A 23,149-nucleotide genomic window follows, 5' to 3' on the forward strand; every position below is an offset into this window, starting at 1 on the left:
TAGTACAAAGCCTGTTGGCCTCATGGAGTGATGAATAAGTGGACAGATGAGAGGACGAAGCAGTAAACCTCACCCTGCACTAATTTCCTGCTTGGTGTTCCAGCCGCCAGCAACGTTAGGGATGGAGGAGCCCATCTTAAGTAAAGAGAGAAGGGCCAGCTGCCGTCACCCGCCACGTGCGCCCTGGCCGCTGGCAGTGATTTCCGCGCTCAGGCATGTCCGACTCTTTGCAACCCTGTGGACTGTAGCCCGCCAGGCTCCTCTGTCCATGGAATTCTCCAGGCGAGAATACTGGAGTGGGTTGCCATTTCCTTCTCCAGAGGATCTTCCCATCCAAGGGATTGAACTCAGGTCTCCTACGTTGCAGGCAGATTCTTTACTGTCTGAGCCAAATCAGGGAAGCCCTGCACCCTGGCTACTCACGTGTAATAAGTGATTCTCTTACTCCATCCAGTCGTGTAGAACACTTTGTTCATGTGGACAATCCCACTAATCTATTGAAGAGGAAAGGAAACAGAACACTAAGGCACCTCAGAGAAAATGGCCCCAGGCCCCAAATGTCTTCCTAACCATACCAAGCAGGAAATCCAAACTCTCCATGATAATGAGACTTCCCCTAGCAGTGAAACCACTATATTTTTTTTCAGAGTGCTCTCACATCCCATTATCCATGTGATGGACCTGGAGGTGGCAGATTGGGTAAGTGTCCATGTCCATCTCACAGGGGACAGGAGGGAAGCCAAGGTCAAGCCTGGCTAAGGTCACACAACTGAGTCATAGGATCTGGACCAGTCCCTAATCCCTGGCTTCTTGGCCAAGTGCTCCTTCTGAGTTTCTTAAAGAACTGTGTCACAAGTTTGTAACAGGCTCAAGTCCCAAAGAGGAACTGCTGGCTTTGCACTTTGCCACAGCCACAGATCTTCCTCACAACCCTGGCAGGCATTTCCCAAACAGGGGTATGGGTGGCTCTGAATCACAGGACCCCACTGCCAACAATGCCACCTAAAGCCCTAAGATGTAGGGCGCCTGTGTGCTCACTCGCTCAGTCGTGTCTCTTTGCGATGCTATGGACTGCAGCCCACCAGGCTCCTCTGTCCGTGAAATTCCCCAAGCAAAAATACTGGAGCAGTTTGCCATTTTCTATTTCAGGGGATCTTCCTGACCCAGGGATCAAACCCACTAACTCAGGACCTCCTGAGTCTCCTGCATTGGCAGGTGGATTCCTTACCACCGGAGCCACCTGGGAAAATCCTCCCAAGATATAAGATGAGAAGTGCTAACACACTAAAAGAGCAAGAGTAGCTGACATCTGAAGAACATTTGTGGAGGACAGGCCCTATTATCTATCTTCATTTTATTGATTAAGATTTTTTTATGTGGACCATTTTTTGTCTTTATTGAATTTGTTACCATATTGCTTTTGTTTTATGTGTTGGTTTTCTTTGGCCTCAAGGCATGTGGGATCTTGGCTCCCCAACCAAGGATCAAACCTCCACCCCCTGCAATGGAAGGTGAAGTCTTAACCACTAGACCTTCAGGGAAGTCTCAACTAGCTTCATTTTATGCACAAAGGCTCAGGGAGGCAAAAGCCAGGGAGTCTGTGTGCACAGCCTTTCAGGGAGACGTGAAAAATAGCACGTGCTGGGGTCACAGGAGCTGTGAGGGGCCCCCAGGCCCCAGATGATGGGCCAGACTGACCTCTAACTGGTCCGCTTTGGGGAAGGTCAGCAGGCATTCGCCAACGCTGTAGTTCCACATCTTCACGGTGCCATCACGCAGACCCGTGAGCAGGCACCCCTCTGACTCATCCAGGGACATGGCGGTCAGCTCCACTTGCTGGTCACCCGTCACTGAGAACTCCATCAGCCTCCTGCCCGTCACGACCTCCCACACACTCACCATGCCGCTCAGACAGCCGCTCACCACCTGTGGGGGAGCACACAGCCGGGGCTCCTGGGGAGGGGAAGGCCCCCACTCCCAAGGGCAGCCGCCAGCTGGCATGACTGCTGATAGCCCAGCCACCACTCAGTGTACCGAGAAGACAGACACTCTGGGCCCTCCTGCTGCAGGACAACCCACTCTCGAAAACAGGCCTTCCTCTGCCCTGTGCAAACTGGCACAGTTCTTTTAGAAGGAACCGCTTTGGTGAAATCCCCTTTAACTCTGAAATGGAATTTATCAGAATCTTTCCAGAGAAAATCATACTGAATCCAGAAAAGACACTTACCGAAAAAGCATTAACATGGAGGATAGGAAAAAAAAACAAGAAATACACTAATGGTCCCCTAAGCAGGGAAATGTTGGTTAAAGATAGGTCACCCCACCTGAAGCAACATCACGACTGTGACGATGAAACAGCAACAGGGGATGTTCCTTCAGACTAACCTTCCCATTGAGAACATCTAGAAAAGCTAGATAAGGGGGGTTTTTTTAAAACTGGTTAAGGGCATTGAGGAGCCCTAAGGTATGAGGAGTGGTGGTGCCAGGAGCCAGAACGAGAGGGAAACCCAAAGAGGTAAGTGCTGGCCTCCCACCGCCAAGGCCATGTTGCAGCAGACAGAGCCGCCCTACCCAGAGCCCCAGCCAGGAAATGGGTACCAGTAAGAGGGGGCAGAGGGCCCAGGAGCCCCTGCTGTCCCCACACTTCAGAATCTACATGCGTAGTTGCTCTGCCCAATGCAGAGGTCTCTGCTCAGGACCACAGCCTGGGCCTCCCTCCCCTTCCATAACAAAGCTGAACCACGGTTTCCCTGGAAATGACCTCCAGGGGCAACACCCACCCCAGGATCCTCAAAGAGCAGCCCACACCCCGTGTTCCATCACACACAGCGGAAAGAAGGCTGCCCAGAGCTGACCTGGGGTGGTAGCCAGGGGCACACAGGCTCAGAGGAGTTTGGTGACCCAGTGGCCACTTGGTGGAGCTCCGGTCTCCCCCAGGGCAACCCTTGTGCAAGACAGCTGCTCGCCAACCTCCCGCTGCCCGTACCACCACCCAAGCTCTGAGAGTCCTGCCCCACGCCGCCCCCTGTGCCTGCTGCCAGCCCTAGAGATAAGCTGCTGCCCACTGACCTGCTTGAAAACCTTGCTGTAGAGGACGGCACACAGGGGCGTGCTGTAAGTCGTGGTCTTCTCCTCTGCTCTCCCAGGCCCCTGCGTCTCCAGGTACCCTTTCAGGATTCCAATCTGTAGGGGAGGAGGTGCAGACAGTTGGACAGTCAGAAGGGCCCGCTGTCAGTGACTGGCCCCAGGGAGAAACTTCCAGTAAACCAAGACACCAAGACATCCTCAACCGCATGCAGGCTTACTGACAGCTCACCCCAAATCCATGCCCCCACTTCCTGAGATCAGAGCTTCCAAACCCTAGAGCTCCTACAACCCCAAAGCACAAATCCAAGTCCCTTTTATAACTTCTGAAAAGCATAAGGCCTCGATCTGGTGTTCCCTCCTCCAGGAAGCCTTCCCTGACTGCCTTAGCCTCCAGCCAGGCTCGGGATCCTTTCTCTGTGCTCCATGAGGCACCCAGCACACATCTACATATAATGCACAGCATTTTCTATTAAAATTATCTGTTATGCTACTCCCCCATGAGTTCCTTGAGGGATGGGCCAGTGCCTAATTAATATACTCTCTGCTTTGAAATGAAATTCAAAGGTCTGTTGAATTCAACAAGCGCTGACAGCCGTCCTGACACTCAGCAGAGGGGAAGGAACCCACCAACTCCCTTCTCAGGACACCTGCCATCTGGGAGAGTCAGCCAATGGCACAAGGACACTGAGTGTGTCAGCTGGCCAACAGAGGGAAGAAGAGCCATGTAGGGCTACCACTTCCTCTCAACCACAGGTGACACCCTCGTCTCCCTTTCTGGATCGAACCTCTTCTACTGGCTGCCAAGCATCCCTATAGCCCCCTAACTTCCATCTTGTCACATCGCTGCCCCCCTCCCCGCACCGGCACCATGGACAGTCAGCCCTTTGTGCTTCTCCCAGGATGTCCCACCCTGAGGGGTTCAGGGCAGACCTCACATGGGCACCAGCTGCGTCACGGCTCACAGGCAGGCTTCACGGCAGGTCCCCCCAGGTTCTCTCCTTCACAGGGACTGCTCGGGTGTGGGTGTGGGCCCTGCCCTCCTGGGGTTCATGATTTGGCAGGAAAGACAGTCATGTAACCATGACAGGACAGAGTCATAAGGGCTGTGATCCAGGCCAGGCAAAGGAGCTTGGAGTGAAGGCTTCTAACCTAGCCTGGGGGTCAAGGCAGGCTTCCAGAAGGAAGGACTGGAGGAGGCAAAGGTCAAGAGAGCAGCAAGAGCAACATAGAGGGTGACCACTGGGGGCCTAGAAGCAGTCCTCCAGGAATTCGCAGGGGATAGCACTTTGAGGGCCAGGCCACAGAGCCCAGCAGCTTTGTCCTCATGGCATAAAGCAGTCTCGGTCAGGACAGGATGTGACCACCCCTCGGTGTCCCGTGGGTCAGCAGACCATGGCCCCTCCCCTCCTCGTGCAGCCATGGCCCGCCTCCCTCCCGCACAGCACTCACTGAATAGGTGCTGCAGATGAGCGAGTTGTCCTCTTTGTGGAAGTAGATGCTGGTGATGGGGCAATGTCCCAGGGCAAAATGCTTCCCGCAGAAGGACTGAAGACACTGGTAGTCTTGCATGTCCCACACGCGAATATTCTGGGGGTGGGAAATCAGCAGAGAGGTCAAGAGTGGGTTCTCAGGGATGCGGCTGGCCCGAGGCCTGGGGGTGCTCCTGGGAGCACAGCCACCATGCTGTCACTGCCACAGACCACAAGCCCATGACAGAGACACCGTGCGTGTATGCTTGGTCGCTCAGTCATGTCTGACTCTGTGCGACCCCATGGACTGTAGCCTGCCAGGCTCCTCTGTCCATTGGATTTCCCAGGCAAGAATACTGGAGTGGATTGCCATGCCTTCCTCTGTGGGACCTTCCCTATCTAGGGATCAAACCCACATCCCTTACATCTTCTGCATTGGCAGGCAGGCTCTTTACCACTAGCTCCACCTGGGAAGCCCAGAGACATCGTTCAGTTCAGGTTCAGTTCAGTCACTCAGTTCAGTTGCTCAGTCGTGTCTGACTCTTTGCAACCCCATGGACTGCAGCATACCAGGCTTCCCTGTCCACCATCAACTCCCGAAGTTTACTCAAACTCATGTCCATTGAGTCAGTGATGCCATCTAACCATCTCATCCTCTAGTCGTCCCCTTCTCTTCCTGCCTTCAATCATTCCCAGCATCAGGGTCTCTTCAAATGAGTCGGTTCTTGGCATCAGGTGGCCAAAGTATTGGAGTTTCAGCTTCAGCATCAGTCTTTGCTTATGGTCACATGAGGCAACTGAGCCATACACACCACTCCCAGTATCCTCCTCCCCAGACGTCTACCCTGCTTGAGCACCTGCTGCTCATCAGCTGAGGATGGAGACCTCACCAGGCAGCCCATGCCCCCTAGACACGCAGCTCCCACCCCGGCATCCCTCCAGTAAAGCCAGGCAGGGCACAGACAGAACTGCCAACTTAGTTGCCCAAAAGGCCAGCCTGTTCCCCTGGCTTCCTCCCAGGTTAAGGAAGTGTCCCCAGAGGGCCCGTGGAAGTCCCTGCGGGACACTCCTCACCCGGGGGCATCGGCAGCAAACCGGACAGGGCAGGGGCTTGAATCCACAGACCCATCCACATCCTGGCTCCACTCATCGCTGACCATGAGCGTCTGTTTCTGTCTCCCCACCCCTCCAGTCTCAGAGTCTCCATCAGAGGGGATGATGCCCAGCTCCTGGTGCTGCCAGCAGCATTCCAGACAATAAGAAGTGTGGGGTGTGCTGGGGAGCATGTCCTGGTGACCCAAGGGCCCTGCCTGCTCCTGATCTACCGAGTCCCAGAAGACACAAACTTGTCCCCTGCAGGAAGACACCTGGGACTGTTGACGTGCAGTCCCCAGTAGGTGGGGAGAGATCCTGAACCCATAGCTCAGAGGAGCAGAGTAACGGACCTGAGCAGAGGAGCTGGGGCATTTGAGAAAGGTCCAGCCAGGGCAGGCAAGAGAGGTCACTGGGAGAGCTGAGGGCAGCAAGTCTGGGTCTGGGGGAGGGGAAAGGCTCACCTGTGTTGTATACCTACTATGTGTCAGTCCGGCCACTGCTCCTTTACCACCTGCCCTCCTCTAAACCACTCAACAGCCATTCTCTGGATGAGGAGACTGAGACCCAGTTAAGCGAAGGCCCCGCCCAGGACCACAAACCACGTAGCCAGGCTGGGCCACGTGGAAAGCAGCTCTAGTGGGCTGCTCAGAGCTGGGCTCAGGCTTCTATTGTGGTGGGGGGTGAGGTGGTCAGAGACCCATGGTGCCACCTGGGGTACCCCCCTCTAGGCCTTTGGGCAGGGGTGGGACCATGGGCAGGGAGGTCCCACCATTCCCTGAGCCTCTCCAACTGGCAGCCCCCTGGCTGGCTGAGCCAGCTCATTATCAGTGGGCCAGCATCTTTGGGAAACGGGAACTTATGGGCCGGGGGGCGTCAGGCTGGGCTCCCCCAGGGTGACACCTTGTCCTTGGAGACGCTGAGGAGGATGCTGCTGTCCTTGCTGTTCACAACGATGTGTGTCACCGAAGTCTGATGCCCCTTCATCATCCACACGGGCTTTCTTGAGAAGAAGGGGTTCCACAGGCGGATGAGGGGGTCATAGCCACCAGTCACTGGAGTTGAAAACCGGGTATCAGCCACTAGGGGCTTGTGCTGGGACCTTGTCCTGGACAGGCCTCAGACTCCAGCCAGATGACAGCTGCTGTTACGACCCATACCTGCCCTCCCCACCCCATCCCCTCCACCACCGAGCCAAGCAAGCCCGTGTCACCACTCCACCCCAGGTGCCCATGAGCGGGCACCGGAGCGGCCAGAGGCCAGATGCCAGATGCCACGAGGCCTCCCCCTCAACTCTAATAGGTCGCACCCCCTCAGCAGCCCTCACCCTCGTTCTGCCAGACCAGCACCTTCCACGTGATACAAAGGTTACTTACCCAGGACGTTCCTGTCTGGGCAGTAATCGAAGCAAAGAATCCCTTTTCTCAAATTCAGCACGGACACCCTACAACAGCAAAGGAGGCAGGGGTTCCGGGAGGGTCAGGGAGAAAGTCAAGCCCAATGGCCTCACAGGCCCCAGAGCCCTAGAAGCTCTGTGCCTTTGCGCGTGCTATTCCCTCATGTCCACACATCCTGCCCCACCAACTCTTTCTATTCAAACTCTCCCTTCAAAACTCAACTCTAGGCCTTTACTGGTGGCACAGTGGATAAGAATCATCCTGACAACGCAGGGGGTATGGGTGGATCCCCAGTCCAGGAAGATCCCACATGCTGTGGAACAACTAAGCCCGTGCGCTGCAACTACTGAGGCCCGTGCACCTCCAGCTTGTACTCTGCAATAAGAGAAGCCCCTACAATGAGATGCTCCCGCACTGCAGTGAAGAGCAGCTCCCACTCACAGCAACTAGAGAAAGCCCGCACATAGCAACGAAGACCCAGCACAGCCATAAGTAAATGAACTCAACTCCAGCATGTTCTCAACCAAACTTGGCCCTGAACTGCTCCTCTGCCACTACCCGGGGGCCTAAGCCTGGTTATCACCGTAGAGGCTCCCTCTCCTGAATTCCCATTATTCAGCCGAGCCCCAAATCCTCTTTGCCCACATCCCACCAGGGCCCAGGCCCCCTTCACTTCTGTATCAGCCTCCTGGGGTGGGGGGCTCTTAATCTCCTGCCTTTCTGCCACTTCCCTGTGCTCCCCACTCCACAGCCAGAAGGATTCCTCTAAAACTCAAAAGTTCAAGAAAAGCATATGAAATATCTGTGTTGTCAAACCAGATATATCTCTCTCCACACTGAATGTATGCAAAGAAATATTCTGGAAGAACTGTCACAAAATGTTACTAGAAATTATTTCAGGCTGATTCACCCATCTATTCAAGGAAGGTTTCCCAGTTCCTATGCCCTTCCAGGATGAGCAGACAGGATGCTCCTGCCTTCACTGGAGCTTCCCTTCTAGAGGAAAACCACCTGAGAGAGTAAAGAATAGAGAGACAAGGAAATGGGCATGTACACATCATGGCAAGTCCTGCAGGGAAATAAACAGACCGCTGGAGGAGACCAGGTCTGCAGGAGACTTCTGTGTGGAGAAGAGATTGGAAGGTCAGGGTATGACTCAGGGAAGAAGTCCACAAGGCCACTCCAGAGGCAGAATTTGGGTTGACAGTGCCGGCCCCACCTGCAGAGGCCATGCCCCAAGAGGGCATCACCTAATTCACTGGAAAAAAACCCTGATGCTGGGAAAGATTAAAGGCAGGAGGAGAAGAGGATGACAGAGGATGAGATGATTGGAAGGCATCATGGACTCAATGGACATGAGTTTGAGCAAGTTCCGGGAGTTGGTGATGGGCAGGGAAGCCTGGCGTGCTGCAGTCCGTGGGCTCGCAGCACTGAACTCAACTGAGAGACTGAACAAGAGCAGTCAATGGTGTCACCTGCTGGCCAGGGTGTGTACTGCACTCACACATGAAGAAACGGGGTATGTGCACATGTGTATAACTATATATTCTGCAACCCACCCCTAAAATAAATCTCGATGTCCACTCCTGGCGGACTCCAGGCCACCATCGTGTGTGCCCTGAATTAATACAATGGCATCCCTACTGGTGTCCTTACTTCCCCTCCTGCCCATATACAGCTTCCCTCTTAGCTCAGTGGGTAAAGAATCTGCCTGCAATGAAGGAGACCCGGGTTAATTCCTGGGTCAGGAAGATCCCCTGGAGAAGGAGACAGCAACCCACTCCAGTATTCTTGCCTAGAGAATCCCATGAACAGAGGAGCCTGGCAGGCTGCAGTCTACGTGTTCACAAGAGTTGGACACGACTTAGCGACTTATACCACCACGACCAGCACTTGCAACAGAGCAGCCAGAATGATGCTCTGCATGTCAGACCACACCATTCCTCTGCCCAGAACCATCCTAGAAACCTTGCCCATATCTAATTCCAAATAATAATAAAAAGATGTTTTTGAGACACTTGGGTAAAGATTAACTTGGATAGTACTAGGAATATTAAAGTGTTAGTTGCTCAGTTGTGTCCAACTCTTTGCAACCCCATGGACTGTAGACCACCAGGCTCCTCTGTCTATGAGATTTTCCAGGCAAGAATACTGGAGTGGGTAGCCATTCCCTTCTTAAGGGGAATCTTCTCAACCTAGGGATCAAACTTAGAAAGCATTATACTATTTCTCTACTTCTATTTGTTTAAAATCTTTCATAAAAGGAAAAATGTTTCAAAAACAAAACAAACAAACAAAAAAAAAAAACCAGGCAGACAGGACCAATGCAGGCCTGGGGGCAGGAACATGCTTGAACCACGAGGGGGCCAGTGTGGCTAGAGTGGGAAGGCAGCAGGGCCAGCCACCGAGGCCCTCGTGGCCACAACGCAGTAATCCCCATGACAGCCTCCTGCCACTGAGACCCAATAAAACAAGAAGCTGAATGAAAGACATATCACCAACATGAGGTAATACTCCCACCAAATCAGAGGAACCAAACCGACAAACCAGCTCCAAGCAAAACGCCACCACACCACTCCACTCAAAGCACAAAAGCAAGACAGAAGCCTCCCCACCACCTCAGGCATATGCTCCCCTCCTCCAGCCTAGAGTTAGTTCCAGGACTTGAGGACTGGATAAGGGAGCGGGGAGAGGAGGGGGCCCCACAAGATTCCAGATTCATTTATGTTTGAATCTTCTTTACGTATATACATATACCTGTATGACTAACAGCTGATTTTATTTTCTTGGCTGCACAACGCAGTTTGTGGGATCTTAGCTGTTCAATCATGGATGAAACCTGGGCCCTCAGTAGCGAAATCGTGGAGAAGGCAATGGCACCCCACTCCAGTACTCTTGCCTGGAAAATCCCATGGATGGAGGAGCCTGGTAGGCTGCAGTCCATGGGCTCGCTAAGAGTCGGACACGACTGAGCGACTTCACTTTCACTTTTCAGTTTCATGCATTGGAGAAGGAAATGGCAACCCACTCCAGTGTTCTTGCCTGGAGAATCCCAGGGACGGGGGAGCCTGGTGGGCCGCCGTCTATGGGGTCGCACAGAGTCGGACACGACTGAAGCGACTTAGCAGCAGCAGCAGCAGCAACCACTGGACCACGAGGGAATTCCTAACAGTTGATTTTCAAAAAAAAAAAAGACAACAGAAGAAAATATTCCCTCCGGGGTAAAGGAATTAAACATGAAGGAAATATATTAGAACCATCTCCAAAGAATTAGTGTGGCCAACTACCGAACACAGACCACATGCGGTGCTCGCTCACGTAAGCCTTGAGGTAAGTGAAGGGCTATTATCGTCCCCTTTGGGAACAGGAGGAAACTGAGGTTCACAGAAGTAAAGCAACCCACATTCATCCCTTCACTCAGAAAACGTTTTTCTGACTGTATCATACTACGTGCCAGCCTTTGTGCTGAATTTTGTGTATAGATTGGTGGATAAAAGAGACCTTACATTTTTGCTGCTGGTGGCAATGCCAGAATGATTAAAACCAGACTCCATAAAAGTTCTCATCGCAGGAAAGGAAAAAAGGAACGTGTAACTGTGTGTGGTGATAGATGTTAACTAGACTTACTGTGATCATTTCACAATACATGTGTTTAGTCACTCAGTCATGTGCGATTCTTTGGGACCCCATGGAGCGTTGCCCGCCAGGCTCCTCTGTCCATGGGATTCTCCAGGCAAGAGTACTGGAGTGGGTTGCCATGCCCTCCTCCAGGGGATCTTCCCAACCCAGGAGTCGAACCCAGGTCTCCCACATTGCAGGTGGATTCTTTACTGACTGAGCCACCAGGGAAGCCCTCACAAATTATATATGAGTATCAAATCATTCTATTGCACACCTGAAACTTAATATAATATTATATGTCAATTTTCAAAACTGACAATCTCAAATTTAAAAAATGAAAAACAGACTCCAGAGCCCATATTCCAGCCACCACAGCCCACTGTTGGCTCTTAGGACATACAGTGATTCTTTGTACCCAGCCTGATCCACAGGCCTCTGTACTGCCCACAGGAGATGCCACTGTCCTAGAGGCAGGCCACCTCTCAGCAGGGACGGCCACGTGTGGTTGAACTGAAGCTGGCATCCCAGAGTCAGTGTCACCACCCACCCTCTCCAGACCCACCACCTCCACCTGGAGATGGGTGCCCCTTACTTGAGGCTGTCTGGGACTTTGGATGGCAACACCGTCAGCACCAGAGAGGACTTGTCAATGGCTGAACAGGAGGCCACCAGGTTCAGCTGGGGGATGAACTTGACCTGTTGACACCAGTTGAGGTGGAGAGCCTGGAAAGAGAGCGATGGTGGTGGGACACCCAACCCAAGCACAGTCGTCCAGGCCCAGCCCCACCTCGTCCAGGCCCAGCTCCCAGAAAGTGGCAGAGATCAGGAGCTGGAAGGGCCAGGAGATCCTGAGTCTAGTGCTAGTGATCAAGGCTCTGGCAAAGTGCTCCGGCCCCGCAGTTCTAGCCCAGGTAATGCGATCAGGACAGTATGGCCACCAGTTGTCAATGGAACAGGTGAGAAGCACTGAAATCTCCTGTCACGTGAACTCTTATTTATAGATCAGAGGACAGGCTAGGTCAAGTGCATACTAATACCATTCTCTGTGGCCCCATCCCAAGGTGGGAGGCAGGATGGGTCCAAGTCTGCCTAGTCCACAGTCCCTGTCATCCACCCTCATCCCTAGTCGACAGGGAGCCAGCGCTCCCCTACACCCGCCTTGTGTTTGTCAGGACGAGGTATGCAGAACACGAGGATGTTATCTGGTGCAACTTGGGTGGAAAAAAGGCTGCAACCCACAGGCCAAGGGCATGGCCTGGCTGGATGCACTCTGAGGTCTGGCCCTACGCTTGGCCTTCCAGTCAGGAGATTTTCCTCTCCAGGACAAGAATGGACAAGGTGACTGGAGGGGTCGTCAGGCACTGAGCTGGGTCTCACATGCGCTGTTTCACCAAGTGCCTGTCACGGTCAAGGCTGGAGGATGATTTGATTACCAGTGGCTGACGAAGCGAGCAGTCATGCCTGCGTAACGAAGCCGCCATAGAAACCCAAAAGGATGGGATTCAGAAAGCTTCTGGGCTGGAGAACGCGTACAGGGAGAGTGGGGACCCAGACAGGGATGGGAGCTCCACCCCCACTTCTGCCGTGCCTTCTGCATCTCTGCCACCTGGCTGTTCCTAAATTACATCTTTTTATTTAAAACAAAAACAACGGTGATCTAGTGAAGTAAAACGTTTCTCGAAGTTCTATGAGCTACTCTGGCAAATTAATCGAACCCAAGGAGGGCAGTCATGGGAACCTCACTTATGCTGGTGGGTCAGAATCACAGGTGACAGCCTGAACTTGCACTTGGCATCGGAAGTGGAGGGCAGTCACGTGGGACCCTTAACCTGCAGGGTCTGAGGCTATCTTTGGGTAGACAGTGTTAGGATTGAGCTGAATTGTAGGAAAGCCAGCTCATGTCAGAGAACAGCTCAGAGGCATGGGAGAAAAACAGTCATTGTGACAGGCGCCACAGTCCTATATGCCAGGGGGTACCCGACCTCCAGGACCTAATGCCTGATGATCTGAGGTGGAGCTGATGCAATAATAATAGAAATAAGGTGCACAATAAATGAAATGCACTTCAATCACCCTGACACCATCCCCCACCCCAGTCAATGGAAAAACTGTCTTCTATGAAACCATTCCCTCATGCCAGGTTGGGAACCACTGCTATCAGCACTGCAGTGCAGGGATGAAGGCAGAGGTGGATGGCAAGCAGGGCTGTGCTAAGCTGGCTGCTTAGGACCCAAAGCAAACAGAGGGGTGCGTACAGTAAGTGGGGGGAGAACACAGTAGCCTAAAGGAATGGCACGTGCCAAGGCCCTGCAGTGCCACGGGCTTCGCACTCAGAGAACAGCAGTTTGCTGGCATTTCTGTGGCAGAGTGAGGAGAAGCAAGGTAGAAAGCAAGACCAGAAACAAGCCAGGGGCCAGAGCCCTTCCCGTCCTGATGGTCGTGGGGTGCACTTGAGACTTTGTTCAAACAGGACAGCTCCTGGGATTTTGAGCAAAGGAGTGACCTGACTGTATTTCTAGCTCATGATTCTTTAAGTTGCTGAATGCAGAAAGCACCATATGGAGAAAGGAATTGGGCAATGGTGAGAAGCCACCCAGGAGGGGCCGCAAGGAAGGTGTTGAGAGAGACCAGCCTCGCCTGGGGATTCTGCAGAAAGAGCTGGCAGGATCCAGCAGGTGCCTCCACCCTCTTCCTCGGGGACCAGTGCCCAACGCCACAGACCCAAGGGCAGATCCACCTGCTGTATTTATTTCTGAGTGGTACATGTGTACAGCTAGTTACCATGGAAACAGCCAAGGAAAGAGCCCCCTTACCTTCAGCCGGTAACTTCTATACATAGGGGACTTCTCACTTAGAAGCCTCCGGGTAGAAACGTTGATCCAGTTATCTGATAGGGGAGAAAATCAAGGCCCAGGTCACCAGGTCTTCCCATTTGCAGGACAAACAAGACCTCAAGAGCAAGACCCCTTGGGCTGGTTTGCAACTCCCATGCATCTCAAAAGGCTTTCCCATACAAATGCTCGCTCAAGCTTCCCTGTGTCCTGGCAAGTTCAGTGCAGACACTGAACTTGGCACCCAGGAAACAGACCTGAGCCAATAAACACTGCTGCTCAGAGTCCCCCTGTCAGCCCCTGGCAGAGCTGGAGCCAGATTTTAGAGACTCAACTCTCCCCTGTTGAGTCTCCATTAGAGAGCTCGGACTCTGCAGGAGCGGAGAATGAACTGAGATCCTGGGCTCTTATTCATTCTGAAAACAGTCATTTGGGAGTTTGTCATTCTGCTTCAAACTACATGCCCCATCTTGTCTGGCAAATACAAGTTCCAAGAAGAAGTTGCATGCATGCGTCGTAAAGCAAGCATGTCTGGAGCCTGCATGGTGAGCATAGCCCTGCCCCCACTTTCTCTCCTTCCACCTCTAGCAAATCCATGAACTGAATGTGCTCATCCCCATTTGAATAAGGGAACCGAGGCACAGAGAGGTTCAGCCACGGGGTCCAGGTCACACAGAGCTGGTCTGTGCAGCCCCTCCCAAGTCCGCGCACTGCCGGATGCCCCTTCTTGTTTGTCCCCGGCCCTCAGGCAGCATGTGGCGTGGAAGGACTCCCATCCAACACTCCAGCCTCATCTGCCTCCCTTCCAATTTCCTGTCCACCACTCAGCTCAAAGACCACCACAGCCTCCTGTGCCAATCTGCAGGGTGGCATAGTGACCAGGGTGGGCTGGCTCAGGACAGGGTGGGCACCAGGGGTAGAGGCTGATGAGGCAGGCACATGGGGTGCCAGACCCCTTCTGCGTCCAGGGCAGGACCCGTCTCCTGCCTGGCTGGTAGTGAATGCTGCCCAACAAGCTAGGCAGGAGGTGTCACCAAGGCCTGGGAGCCCCTGGAGAGAGGAGAGTCCCGCTCAGAAACTCCGGAAGCCCAAGAGGCCGCTCTGGAATCCTGGATGGAGGGGAGCCAGTATTCCTGGGGGCTGGGGCCCCTAGTGGCCTCCGCCTCCTCTAGATGGACGTGGAGCGGCCTGGAGGACTGCCACTGCGGGTCGAAGCCTCGATCCTGGGCAGGGTCCAGCTCAGACAAGCCCGGACAGCCCCAGGCTCCGAGGCCGTGGGATCCCTTGCCGCTTGGCAGAGCATCCCCAAACAGAACCCTCCAGCATTTAGTCAGCTTGAGATACAGCCCAGCAAGAGGTTCAGGTGCCAGCTCTGGGGCAGACTGCCTGCCTGGGATCTCAGTCGTCACTGTGGGGCCTGTGCAAGCCTTCACCCCCTTTACCCTCCCCTGCTCCTCCCTTAACAGACTGTGACAACATCAGCCCCTCCTGGCACAGGTAAACTGTAGGAGGTGACGTGCTCAGCCCCCGAGGGCTCGGTGAAGGTCACGTGCTGATTCATGCTGTGGAGCTGGGCTTTCCTCCAGGCCCTGCAGAGCCCACCTTCAGGGCAGCCCCTCAGCTCCACCCTACTCCCCACCTACAGGCAGCTCCCAGCCATGGGGAGCAGAACTCTGCTCACACAATGAAGGAAGCATGCCCTTGTCCCAGAGCCCAGAGGGGTCACTCAGCTGCCACAGGTTTTTTCTCCCTAGGATGAGAAGGGTTCTGAAGACTCCCTGTTTCGGCCCCCGAACCAGCCCTCACAGGCACAATTTCCCACCTTCAGAGGGACTGCCCGTCTCCTCAGCCCTGTCCCTGCCCCGCGGTCACCCATCTCCTACCCCTATAGTGGTTCTGAGCTGAGCACACTGGTGTGCCACCTCCCCAGGGATGGGACGGGGAGGAGCTCCCAAGACAGGACCGTCTCCTCTGACTCCCCACGTCTCCCTACCCCATTTGGAGGTCCTGGGGAGGACTCGGGGGTTGAAGAGCCCGGTGGTCACATCGTCAGAGGTGAAGATGATGACATTGCCTTTGGTGTCCCCATAGCAGAACACAGCCCTGTGGTAGTCCGACCTGGAAACGGGGAGACAGAGAAGACCATGGAGCAGCTGGGCACGTCAGGCAGCACCGCCCACCTCTCCCTGGCTCCCGAGGCCCTCCTCCACCTCAGAAGTGAGGGCAGAGCCCACACAGCTTTCCAGCCTGGACCCCAACAGCCGACAAACATGGGTCCATCCACCCGGATCCAAACCATCAGGGAACCAGGTCCAAGAGAAATCAACACATTTTTAAAAAAGCAAAATAAATGGCTCCCTGCTCCTTCGGCTTCTCTTTGCCAGGTCACGCTACCGATGGACCATGATGTGCTCAGAGCCCTTAGGCCACAGCAGGACAGGCCAGTTTGATGGCTGACCCAGTGTGAGAGGGAAAGGAAGAGGAGCCGATGACGACTCTGCGGTCTGAGTGACCGCGAAGAGAGGCCTGACAGAGGAGCGGCTTGGGGGAAAGAGGACACAGGCGCAGAGGGTGGGGTCACTCCAGAGCCACTTCCAGAGAGGTTTTCTGGAGACCCCAGCCCCACTGAGTGATGCGGCTGCTGCCGAGACCCTGCAGCGCTCTCCCAGGAGACTCACCAGTAGTTCATGGTCAGGACGCAGCTGTCCAGATCAGTGAAGGTGAAGACCCGGGCACATTTGTGGCTACTGATATCAAAGAACTCTGGGGAAGAGACAGAGGAGTAGGCCCGCATGGGAACCCAAACCTGTGTCCTAGGCCAGAGGCGGGGGGTGGTCATCTCTGGTGACAGTGAGCAGCCTCACTAGTCACCACCCAGCAATCCTCCCAGGGACTCCAGTCCAGCTCATGGTTGGCTGAGCGACAGATCTCTCCCAGTGCCAATGCATGGCTGCCAGCGGCCGGGGGCGGGCCTGTGGGGTGGCGGGGACTCACCTATCTTCTGGTCCGTGGACGCCACGGCCACCAGGTTCATGTTGTGCAGACACACCATGTCGATGACCCACATCTGCTGGCTGTGGGACGGCTGGATCTGGTAAAGCTGCCAGAGGGGGACAGAGGACACCTGGTCCGGGGCGGCTCGCCCGGGACAGCACAGGAGCACAGGGTCCCCACAAACCCTCTCCTGTCCCCCGAGGCCCCAGAGCCAGGCACAGACCTGGTAAGGAGCCCAGCCTTACCACGAACTACAATAGTGGGCCTTGGATAAGCTTCCAATTTAAAAACCAATTTCCATGTCTGTAAAATGCTTGCTCCTTGGAAGAAAAGCTATGACAAACCTAGGTAGTGTATTAAAAAGCAGAGACATCACTGCGCTGATAAAGGTCCGTCTAGTCAAAGCTATGGTTTTTCCAGTAGTCATGTATGGATGTGAGAGTTGGCCCATAAAGAAGGTTGAGTGCCGAAGAATTGATGCTTTTGAACTGTGGTGTTGGAGAAGACTCCTGAGAGTCCCTTGAACTACAAGGAGATCCAATCAGTCATCCTAAAAGAAATTAACCCTGAATATGGGGGAGCCTGGTGGCTGCCGTCTATGGGGTCGCACAGAGTTGGACACAACTGAAGCAACTTAGCAGCAGCAGCAGCAGCATTTATTGGTATGACTGATGCTGAATCTAAAGCTCCAATACTTTGGCCATCTGATGTAAAGAGCCAACTTGTTGGAAAAGACCCTGATGCTGGGAGAGACTGAAGGCAGGAGGAGAAGGGGATAACAGAGGATGAGATGGTTGGATGGCATCACCAACTCAGTGAACATGAGTCTGAGCAAACTCAGGGAGATAGTGAAGGACAGAGAAGCCTGGCATGCTGCAGTCCATAGGGTCACAAAGAGTCGGACATGACTGAGCACTGAACAACAACAAAAAAACAAATTGGGCTTACAGAACACTTAGCCTCACAACCCCTTTTTAGAGCAGTTTGACAAGCTCATCCAAGTTTTAATTGTGCAGTTTGTGATCCTGGGATCCATTTCCAAGAGGCATCTAAGGATGTGTTTGCAGGTATTCACAGAGAAGCGTAAGCAGGAACGGGCACTGCTGCCCAGCTATGACAGCAACAGACCAGACGTTGCCTGGAAAGGACGCCCTACATAAACCCACACACCAACTGCTGCCCAGACATTAGGAGCGAGGGAGCTGTGTACATACAAGGCAGAATAGTTACCAAGATCTATTATTAAGTGAAAAAGTGAGGTGAAAAGCAGCATTCTAATGTGCTACCATTTGTGTATTTAGAAAGAAAGGTGGGGTGTGTGTACAGGCTGTCCATGGAGGAGCACCCCCAAACTGGTCACAGCAGTTGCCTCCAGTGAACAGAATTAGAGTCGGAGAGAGACAGGGAAACTGACTTTTCCACACCTGCCCCTCTATGCCTGAATCTTTTTTCTCCGATTTTTACTGAGATATAATTGACACCTAACATTGGTATTCATTCTGTTTGTTTTGCCTGAATCTTGTTTACCATCTGCCAGTGTCACCTGGCTTATTAACGAGAAACCGACCTGTCAGGTTGTGAGGAATGAATGGAACCATGACAAACAAAGCATCTGAGGGCTGCCTGGCATCAGGGGTAGCTGGGCCAGGCAGGGGTGCCTCCCGCCCTGGTGCCAGCCTCGCACAACTCTTACACAGACAGAACCTGAGCTGGCATTCCCGGCGGGGGACACCCGTGCAAAGATGGGTCAGCAGAAATGAGCTGCACTGTCCAGGGAAGAGGAGGAACTTGCATTTTACTCCCTGAATAATACCACGCAGGCTCTGAACTGTCCCATCAGAACCCAGAGCACCAAGAGCAGGGGCCTGCACTGACAGCAGAGGTGGTGAGGACACTGGACCAGGGCCCCAGAAGCCCCTCTCTGGCACCAGGCTAGGGTCTCACCCACACACAATGGAGGTGATGGTAACGTCCATCACCCCCTCTACCGCCCCCACCACACACACACACATGCTGGTGTTCAGACTAGAAACGGACCCCTGGGAAGTCTCAGAGACTTGCCCAAGCTTGCACAGCTGGTAAGTGAAGCCCAGACTCTGGGGCTTTCAGGCTGGACGACTGTGGACCTACAGTGAGTGTGTGAGGCCGGTGCTTGACGGCTCACTCTTGCCAACATCCACTTGCCCAAGCAGCCCCTCAGGGAAGGAGGCCCACATCTGCGGCCCTCTACAGGAGCCTCCCTCTGTCCTCTTTGGCCCTCCCAGGCTATGGCCCTTGGGAGCGCCGAGGTGACCAAGTAGGAGCCACAAGCAGAATCTCAGGCTATAATGTGTTCCCCCAATAAGCACACAAGAGAAAAAGAGGGTGGAATGTGCCAGAAACCCCAGCCTCAGGAACACAGGGACGAATTACCAGGAGCAGCTGAGCGAGTTCCTGGAACTCCAGGCCTCAGGTCCCTCCATCAGCCACCAGGGATGGGGGATGCCCCAGAATCCTCCCAGCCCAAAGGATGACGTGACCCCTGATGCAACTAGGAAACGCTCTGCAGGCACACAGCATGCTCACTCAGCCTCCCCTGAAGAGCAGCCTTCCTCATCTGCTGGAGGAGGCTGGACTTGCCCAGCAACGCCAAGTCCACAACGGGTGTTCCTGAGCGTTTTATCATTCACCGCACTGGGCTGGGAGCCGACGGCTCAGACGACCGTGATGATGACAATGTCAGCTTATGTTGGTCGGGTGCTTACTATGTACCTTGCCCTACTCCAAGCACCAGGCATGGGTTATGTCATGAAATTCTCCTGGCAGCCCTGTGTGTAGGGGTACTATTACTAAGCCTACTTGACAGATGGGGAAACTGCTACATGGAGGGCGCTGTAGTCACTTCCGGGGTCACACGGCTGAGAGATGCTGCAGTCAGGCAGCATCTATGCCTGGCAGTTGGGCTCCAAGGCCCATGTTCATAGTCACTGTGACTTCCTCCCTGGTCCAAGCAGAAGATTTGAACCAGCAGGACTTGGTGGTGGAGTGGGTGGGACAGGGACAGGAGGTTGATCACAAGAACCTTGGTGGATGGTGATGCCATTCACTGCCTTGGGGGTACAGGACAAGGAAGTTTGGTGGACAAGGTAGGCTACAATTACAGTCAATTTGGACCAAGTGGGTTTAGGGTGTCTGTTGGGCATACAAGTGCAGTGGACATCCAGGTGGAATCCTAGTCTCAGAAGAGAAGTGTGAGGCTCATGGCCCCACAGGAAAGCCAGACCTGCCCCCAAGAGCAAGCACGGATGCCTAGCCCACAGGCCCAGAGGAGGAGCCTGCTGGGCGTGAAGGCAGAGGCTTTTCAACCACCCGTGTGGGCCCCGCTCACCCTGAAGGAGCTGGTCAGCATGAAGGATTCCGACCAGAACTGCAGGATGCCGTCCTTGGTGACAGTCAGGAAATGGCCAATCTTCTTGAGCCGCTGGACTAAGAACTCCACTTTCACGATCTCACACCCATGATTCCTGGGGAAGGTGATGAGAGGGGAGCCCAGGCCAAAGCGGAAAAATGCCCAGAGGACAGACAAGCTTCCCACACCGGTACCCCGAGAAGCTCGCTCCTTGAGATGCGGACTCTGCCTCTCCCCCAGGGGACTGTCACCACTAACAACGGTGGGCAGAAAGGAAAGAGACCCACGAATGATGCTGGGGTGACGCGGGGACCCCAGAGTCAGAAGTTTAACCCGTGAAATAGCGAGTCAGCTCCCTCATGATGGGACGGGCCAGACAAGATAGGGAATAGATGTTCTTTTAAGGGAAAAACGGCCCACGGAAGGCAAGTAGAGTGGGCTTGTGATGAAAACTGCAAAATAAAAGTGTATCCAGCCACAACTCTAGTGCTTAGAGATGGAGAGGGGGCTCAGGAAGGGGCGCGGGTGCAGGCCGGCCCCAGCCTTGTCCAGACACACCCTTCAGCCCAGGGAGAGGCTCCTTACAGGGGGATGATCCTCATGGGAAGGTGGAAGCGTAGGCGGTACTGGCCCCTCATCATTTTCTCCTTCCCCTGGAACTCGCGCATCACGTAGTCCACGTACTCCTGCTGCCTCGGGAAGAAGCGCCAGCAGGTGGGTGTCGGCCAAACCAAGCACCGGCTTCCAGGGCCTTCCCCTTCTCCCCAGCCCCTTCCAAGGGTCTCTGGGAGCCCCTGGAGGCTCTGGTGGAGGGAGGCCACCAAGCACTGGTGCTGTTCTTGGATCTACACTGTGCAGAGGGCCTATTTGCACATGTAAGTGAAGACGGCACAACAGTACCTCCCACCTTATCTCATTCTGTAAGCAAATGATCCTCACCTCGCTCCACAGCTGGCATCTCCTCGGAGTCCCTTCATTCCTCCCACTGTACAGATAATAAGACTGAGGCCCACATAAGTATAGATGCGTTGCCCCAGCTCATATATCAAGTCAATAGCAGAGAGGCACCCGTAAGCCACAAGGGCACCTCTAGGCTCTATTGAGCAGCCTCATGAAAATACGGCCAAGGCCAGAGCGGACCACCAGGTGAAGCCATAACAAGAGACAGGGAGCTATGAAGAAAGATCATGGTGTAGATGACAGAGTGCTAGAAACATGTTTGTTATAGAATGTTAAGAGAAATGGGCAGTGGAGGTTCAAGAAGGAAGGGACATATGTATACTCATGACTGATCCACATTGTTGTGTGGCAGAAACCAACACAACGTTGAAAAGCAATTATCTTCCAATTAAAAGTAAATTTAAAAAAAGAAATGAAAGCAAAAACCGCATATAAAAACAGAATGCACATCCATGCTTGGGGGGAGGTGTGACAGAGCTGACTACACATGGACTCTTGGAGGAAAATCCCTAGGTCTGAAGACTGACTCAGCTAAAGTAACTCTGTAAGCTCGGGCCAGTTTATTCTTCTCTTGCCTCAGTTTCCCAGTCTGTCAAATAGAGGTACGTTACCAGCACCTACCCCGTAGGGTTCCTGCGAGGTTTGAGTATAATGATATTTAGACTGCTTAGGTCTATATCGGCTACAAATGCCAGTTGGCGTTGTCAGCATGGTTACATCAATACATCAGACTGATTTTTTCTGTACTTTACTGTGTTCTGCATTGTTAAATGTTGTATATGCTCATTGTAGAACATTTAAAATTGGGGCAGGAAGTAGCGTTATTATAAATATGCTCTAAAACTCTGACATTTTGTGATTTAACAGGCACTGTTAAATGAGTGAGCATCAAGGGCCAGGAGATGGTTGTGGCACTGGCGGGAACCCCCTTAGCCAAATGGGAGGCCGGTGTGCAGGAGCGTTACATGACAGCTGGAGGCCTCTGCTGCTCACCACTGGGGGCATAGCCGGCCTCATGCAGGGGTCACCAGCCTTTGTTACACACTCTCCTGTCCCCCCGAGGGGAACAAGCTGCAACGAGTCCAGCTCTCAGGAGTCTCAACAGGGCCCCCTTGAAGACTCCAAGTGTTCCCTCTACCCAGAAAGTCCCCCAGAATCTGCCCCCCAGATCCTCAGCCCTCCTTGTGCCCCTCTGACCAGCCACGGCCCATGCCTCCCAGCCTCCCCCAGCTCTCTGAGGCAGCAGGGGCGCCCTCCTCACCCAGGTGATGAAGCCGTTACAGTTCAAGTCCACCTTCAAAAACAGCGCCTCCAGCATCTCTTCTGACATATTGCTCAGAATCTTCTTCACAGCCTTAATGAAAGTTTTCATGTCCAGGGCTTCAAGAAAGAGAAGGGAGAACACCATCCTCTTCATTGCAAGTCCCCTGGCCCCATCACCAGCCACAGTGTTCCTGGACTTCTGGGTGTTGGGGGGCAGGGGGTTGGGCACACAGAGGGTCACGCTGCTGGGTCATCTTTTCCATCCTATCTGTTCAACATTCAATCACCCACAAATCCTGGCCCCACACCTGCTGCATGAGAGCACTGTGGTGGCCCCAGGGCAGTGAGGGGGGACGGGTACTAAAAAAGATCAGATCCAAGATCAGATCCCATTTCTGAGCAAATAAGACAGACCAGGCACTGAGACAAAGAAAACTGATGAAAACTCATAAATAAATAAATAGGAAAGGAGAAAAACTTCAACAATGGCAACAAAGAGACATAAATAAATCCAAAGCTATAGAGGGAGAAGAGATGTGCATCTTTTAGAGGCAATTAAAATGCAACGTTGGGCTGGAGAGAAAGATGGAAAGGGGAGAGGAGCAAGGAACAGAAGGACAAGAACCAAATCCTTTTCCCCTGCTGGGTTTTGTGGCTACAAGGAAATCTGTCTGCAGATGGGTCAATTACTCCTGTCTAGGTTTTTAAAAAATAATCACGGTCTTTAAAAAGCGCACTCTATGGGGTGCTCCCTGCTGGTCCAGCTCCCAGTGCAGGGGGCCTCGATTTGATCACTGGTCCGGGAACTAGATCCCACATACCGCAAGTAAAGATACCCAGTGCCACAGCTAAGACACACTGCAGCCAAAAAAATAAATAGAAACATTTATTTAAGTGCTTCTAAAAAGCACTTAAAAAAGCACTTCAGGCCGAGGTGGAACTCTCACCTAGGCCTGAAGGCTCTTCTCTAGGACCTCACCTCCCACCACTGTCCCTTTCATTCTCTGCTGCAGCCATCATGTCACCTCAAGGCCTTTGTGCTGCCTG

At 53.5% G+C, this 23,149-nt stretch overlaps 1 protein-coding gene across 1 annotated transcript in view; it reads right to left on the reverse strand.

Moving 5' to 3' along the window:
* EFCAB8 (EF-hand calcium binding domain 8) overlaps positions 1 to 22,256 on the reverse strand; it is a 39,672-nt gene extending 17,416 nt beyond the window's left edge. Inside the window, exons 1-14 of the mRNA XM_027558101.1 lie at positions 22,101 to 22,256; positions 20,465 to 20,568; positions 19,859 to 19,994; positions 16,492 to 16,597; positions 16,176 to 16,260; positions 15,491 to 15,615; positions 13,480 to 13,553; positions 11,259 to 11,389; positions 7,025 to 7,092; positions 6,552 to 6,703; positions 4,537 to 4,674; positions 3,070 to 3,183; positions 1,699 to 1,926; positions 424 to 494 (exon numbers count right to left, since the gene is read on the reverse strand). Coding sequence (XP_027413902.1) covers positions 424 to 494; positions 1,699 to 1,926; positions 3,070 to 3,183; positions 4,537 to 4,674; positions 6,552 to 6,703; positions 7,025 to 7,092; positions 11,259 to 11,389; positions 13,480 to 13,553; positions 15,491 to 15,615; positions 16,176 to 16,260; positions 16,492 to 16,597; positions 19,859 to 19,994; positions 20,465 to 20,568; positions 22,101 to 22,256 — 1,688 coding nt within the window. The remainder of the gene's footprint in view (positions 1 to 423; positions 495 to 1,698; positions 1,927 to 3,069; positions 3,184 to 4,536; positions 4,675 to 6,551; positions 6,704 to 7,024; positions 7,093 to 11,258; positions 11,390 to 13,479; positions 13,554 to 15,490; positions 15,616 to 16,175; positions 16,261 to 16,491; positions 16,598 to 19,858; positions 19,995 to 20,464; positions 20,569 to 22,100) is intronic.
* Between the last annotated feature and the right edge of the window lie 893 nt (positions 22,257 to 23,149).

The sequence above is a fragment of the Bos indicus x Bos taurus genome, chromosome 13 (assembly GCF_003369695.1).
Source record: "Bos indicus x Bos taurus breed Angus x Brahman F1 hybrid chromosome 13, Bos_hybrid_MaternalHap_v2.0, whole genome shotgun sequence".
Classification (NCBI taxonomy): domain Eukaryota; kingdom Metazoa; phylum Chordata; class Mammalia; order Artiodactyla; family Bovidae; genus Bos; species Bos indicus x Bos taurus.